Source organism: Mesoplodon mirus, assembly GCF_964341445.2.
Source record: "Mesoplodon mirus genome assembly, chromosome: 2".
Classification (NCBI taxonomy): domain Eukaryota; kingdom Metazoa; phylum Chordata; class Mammalia; order Artiodactyla; family Ziphiidae; genus Mesoplodon; species Mesoplodon mirus.
Window position 1 is genome coordinate 204,287,677 of NC_138977.1, and position 5,094 is coordinate 204,292,770.

The 5,094-nt window shown below is 42.3% G+C and overlaps 1 protein-coding gene across 1 annotated transcript in view; it reads right to left on the bottom strand.

The window, feature by feature from the left end:
• Window positions 1-4,785, bottom strand: part of ARL3 (ARF like GTPase 3) — a 32,097-nt gene extending 27,312 nt beyond the window's left edge. Inside the window, exon 1 of the mRNA XM_082630418.1 lies at window positions 4,747-4,785. Coding sequence (XP_082486544.1) covers window positions 4,747-4,749 — 3 coding nt within the window. The 5' untranslated portion in view covers window positions 4,750-4,785. The remainder of the gene's footprint in view (window positions 1-4,746) is intronic.
• Window positions 4,786-5,094: the final 309 nt, after the last annotated feature.

Consider the following 5,094-nt stretch of genomic DNA (forward strand, 5'->3'; position numbering starts at 1 on the left):
CATTTGTACATTAAACAATGGTACAGGTAAAGAAAGTTCTTATGCATCATTTACTAGTGTAGACATTGTGAAAGAATCTGTTTTCTATAAAATATTTTCAAGGTTCAAAATAAATGTTTTAGGTTTTTCCTCATGTGTCTCTTTCAAAAAAAAATCAGTATATACAAATACTGCTTTCTGCAGGCTGAGAGCTTTTACATACTCATTATATTTGAAATTGAATGATTAAAAAAACATAATTTCTATTCGTCTTAAAAGGAGAAAAGCAAAACACAGATGAGAAAGAAAACATTCTAACTACAACTAAACTTTATAAACCTAATAGTATAAAAAAATAATACTTCTATATTTACAATGAGCAATTTTCCTCATCAGGAAACAATAACTTCACATGTTGCACCTTTAAATGAAATTACAGAGAAATGGAAAGTTCAGCTAATATTTTCTTCCAGAGAAATAACAAATGGCATCTCAAGCACGGTCTAGGCAAGACAAATGCAAATACAGTACAGCATCATATTAACCCAACTCCTGAGGACAGGGGATCACAGGATTATTAGCGTTTGCTAAATAGGGAAGAGGATATTTATAGATATCAGGGTTCTGCCTGAAAGGTACAAAGTAAGCTGATTTAAAAGGCTGGACAAAAGAGCAGAATAAGTCTACTCTATGCTTCTATCCATATATGTCTATAGTTAATGTCAAACGACATTAGAAGTTTGACAAAAGCCATTAGAAGTTAATTTTATTATGGGGCTGAGTTTTGCAGTATAAATACAAGGAAATGAATTTTTAGTGTATTTTTGGTCAAAACATCCATTCATTCATTCATTTATATTAAACACCCATAATATGTTCCAAGTACAATGGTGAGCAAAACAGATATGATCTCTATGTAGGATGGGTACTCCTATGACATTAAATAAAGGCAATTTAAGACACAAGAACTTTAGTTAATTGTGTATCGTGCGGTATCAGCATGCATGCACACAAGTTATCTGCACCCTGGTGGACAGAAGTGGTCTGACAGCCACAAAACATTTAAACAAACTTTTCTATAGGCAAATCATGACTAGACATGCTGTTGACTATGGACATTTTATCTGCCTCAAAATCAGCTTAACTTCAACTACAGGCAGAGGCATGGTGTACTGACCTAAAATGATACAAACTAGGTCATTCAAAGAAACTAGGGTGGTGGAGAGGGAGAGAGGAATATGTTGGTATATGGAAAATATATGTGACTGGGAGGAGCAGCTAAAATTTAAGTATTAAAATTAGTAAGCCAGCTGTCAGGTACATGCACTCCCCATACCTAGCTTAAATGGAACTGACTTCAATTTACTTTTACCTCACCAAAAAAAAACTGGTGCTGCCCAGTGAGATGTTATTAATTTCCAGGAATTCGTATAGCTTTGTGTGTGTGTGTGTGTGTGTGTGTGTGTTTACAGTTCAAGAAATCCACAAGAGAATCCTTTATTCTGTATGCAATGAATGGTCCATTCGAAAAGAAAAAAACTTTCTAAGATGTTGTTTTTCCATTTATTGTTCAGAACATCATTTTTATACCTCTGTATTTCTTACTAGTCAAAGCCAAGTCACGTGAGGTACAGGGAAGCAGCTGATTGATTTAAAGTTGGGTCATGTGATTTAAAAACCAGTGGCAGGGCTTCCCTGGTGGCGCAGTGGTTGAGAGTCCGCCTGCCGATGCAGGGGACACGGGTTCGTGCCCCGGTCCGGGAGGATCCCACATGCCGCGGAGCGGCTGGGCCCGTGAGCCATGGCCACTGAGCCTGCGCGTCCGGAGCCTGTGCTCCGCAAGGGGAGAGGCCACAGCAGTGAGAGGCCCGCGTACCGCCAAAAACAAACAAACAAAAAACCAGTGGCAGCTGATTGATTTAAATCTTGGTCATATGACCTGAGGAGGGGGTGCTAAAAACTGCTTTTTTATCTCTGGCTCAGAATATCATATTTATAGCTTGGTTTTCCTTATGGTTTAGAAAACTTGAGCTGTCTCTCCTTGGAATCAGCAGGAGAAAAATACAGTATTTCAGGTTCATTCTTTTTTTTTTTTTTTATCTGCATATTTGTATAGCTTTGATAGGGAGAACCTCACCCAAATTTTGTCTTCTTTCTCCTTATCTCTCTACTAAATAAATACAATGTTTCCTGAGGAACAAAATACGGGCACCTCCTCAGGAAGAGTGGGTTCACACTTCATCAGAGTCCTAATGAAAAGAACATTATGGGCTTTAGAGTTTCATAGACTTTTATTCAACTTCCCTATGTGTAACCTCTGGCATAGTTCCATCTAGAAAATGGGAACAGTATTTATATCTCAAGAAAAATGCTATGAAGATTAAGTGAGATGATGTATGTAAAGCATGCACATAGGGGTCACTCAAAACAGTAGTTGTGTTTATATTTTTCACTGACAATTTTTGACTGGAAAACATAATCTTGGGAACAATTTTCAAATGTTAAACATGCTAGATAACTACCACTAGGTTCATATATACAGAAATTACTCCATAAATAATTCCTAAATGGAGGACTCATCTATTAAATAACAGTGATTAGTTATGCACAAAAATTACTGTCATCTTAGTATTTCACCAAGGACTTGGTATCCTAAGGCAGGGGTAAGACAACTGAACCTCAAGGGGTTCAGAGAAACCAATAATGGGCTTTTGTTGCAGTTCTCCAAATTAAAAATAAGAATAAATATGTATTAGTCATAGCTAAAGGACTAAAAAAGTAAATAAACCTGGGACTCACTCTTTACTAGCACAGTCACCACGGGGGCTCATGGGATACCAGATGTGACACACTTAATCACACCACTGACCGTTTAAATTCCATGTTCCACTTACAGTTCTAAGAATAGCTCACACTTTTGGAGACAGAAAAAAAAAAAGTATTTTGGAAATCAGATAAAGAATCCTGAATAATTTGTCCTAATTTCTTATTGTTCATGGTAGGAAAAAAATAAAAAAGAAAAACAAAATCTCTCTTGATCACTGAATACAACAGTCGTATACAACAGTGTTGTATACACTGTCAATTTGTTGTAAACAGTGTCAATCTGCACCTGGAAACAGGACAGTGGTTAATTTATTGTGACTTGTAATTATAAATTAAACAATCATAAAATTACACAGTCCACTACATTGATAAACAAACTGGGAAAAGTTAGCCAACTGTTTCTCATTTATGATGCAATCTCTTTCTCTCTTGGTTTAGCATGCCTTTTTCATTTCAATTCTAGTTATTTTCTGTGTAATTATTTATGTTTGTACTCATTTGTTGAGAAAAACTTAGCCTTTAAATGGACAGCTTATGTATAAACGATTAATAAAAAGCAAACGTGTAAAAATCTGTTTAGCCTGAGGTTAACAAAACTGCAATGTAGCAAGTGTTGAAATATGATTGGCAACTTCAGATCAAATAATTCTACTTCTTTAACGATCTGACAATGTTAAATGAATTGCAAAATTTTTTTCCTATCAAAATTTACTCATTGGATTATCTAACCAAATGTACATGTATTTTTTCCTTGTGAACATCTAGCTTCTTCTTACTTCATAAGTCAACAGAAGTGGTTCAACATTTCTAAAAGTCAAAAAGGGTCTGGAGTTGGGGCAGGGAAGTAACTGTAAGCTTGAGTGTTAGCTCTTTGCAGCTGGTAAGCCAACCAACCTGCTCTAAATGCTCCAAAATCAATTTTTTCTTTGACTAGTTCTAAAACCACTCAATTCCATTTTAACACCCTCCAACTAACTGCAGAGAAATCAACAAGGAAGAGAGTGTCAAGAATCAAACATGTCACATATCATAATTTACAATTTGGGAAAGCTTTAATCTGGTCCGACAGAGAAAAGGCTTGCCCCAAGTGAATGGCCACCCTCCAGTTTTAATCTGCTCCAAACTGACATTAAGGCCTTTGGTTCTGGTGTGGTCAAATGCTGAGGAAGGTTGCAACAGGTCCGAAGGAAATACTAAGGACCGGGCAGCAAATCTGCCTCCACCGACATGGATTAAGTATTGAACGGGAAACTGGTCATCACCAACAACCAGACCTTGCAGAACCGTCAGCAAATAAATAACTTGGGACTGCAGAAGCGCGCCCGCCACGCAGACACCAAGACGGCGTAAAATCCACTAGGCATCCTTTCCAAGCGGCACCTCTTTGTGTCCTGGGATTTGCACCCTTCCCCCCAGAGGCCCGCACATCGCGAGGAAGAGGAGAGCTAGGCTACCATCTCCCCTGGTACCGCCGGCGCGACCTCAAAGATAGTAGCGCTGGCCCTCTCCCCGCTTCTGGCCGGGCACTGGCGAACCCCACTTTTCTGCGGCACGGGGAGGCCGATTCCCCGGGAAGATCTAAGCCTGCGTGCAGAGGCTGCTCTCCGTAGCTCCTCGGATCCGCCCTCATCTCATCCCCAGAGTAATGATGGAGCCCTGGCTCCGTACCGGGACAACCACGCACCCTTCCACAGCCCCTTCCAGCCCCTTCCCCTAGTTTCGGACCGGTTGCAAGCCCCGCCTTCCTCCCCAGGCCCAGATCTCCCTCCAGGGCCCACACTCGGGGCTCTCCGCCGCCCCCCGAAACCAATCCAGGACCCAGACAGCAGGCTGAGCGTCAATCCATTCCCTCCTGTCTTTAAGCGCAGTGCCCTGCCTTGGGCCTGGGGAAGGGAGGCGGGTGACCGACCAGCTCCGGAGGGACCCAGGCCCCACACTCACCATCCTCCCGCCGAATCCCTCCTCCTCCTCCTCCTCCTCCTCCTCCTCCTCCTCCTGCCTCCCCCGTTACCAGGGGCAACTCCTGCGGCACCGCCCCCGACGTCCCCTGTACGCACAGCGGAGGAGCAAAGCAGCAGGACGGGGCGGGGCCCAGCTCCTCTTTTCCCAATGTGCGCAAGCGCGCCAATGTGCCCTCCCACTGCGCAGGCGGGCTGCTGGAGCGGCTGGAGGCTGTGGCAGGCTGGTGGAGACCCAGGGAATGGTGAAAACTCGCCCACGTGGCTGGCGGGGGCCACCCGGCCTGTGATTGGTCCAAAAGGAGAGGCGTGGGGGCGGGGCGAGGGGCGG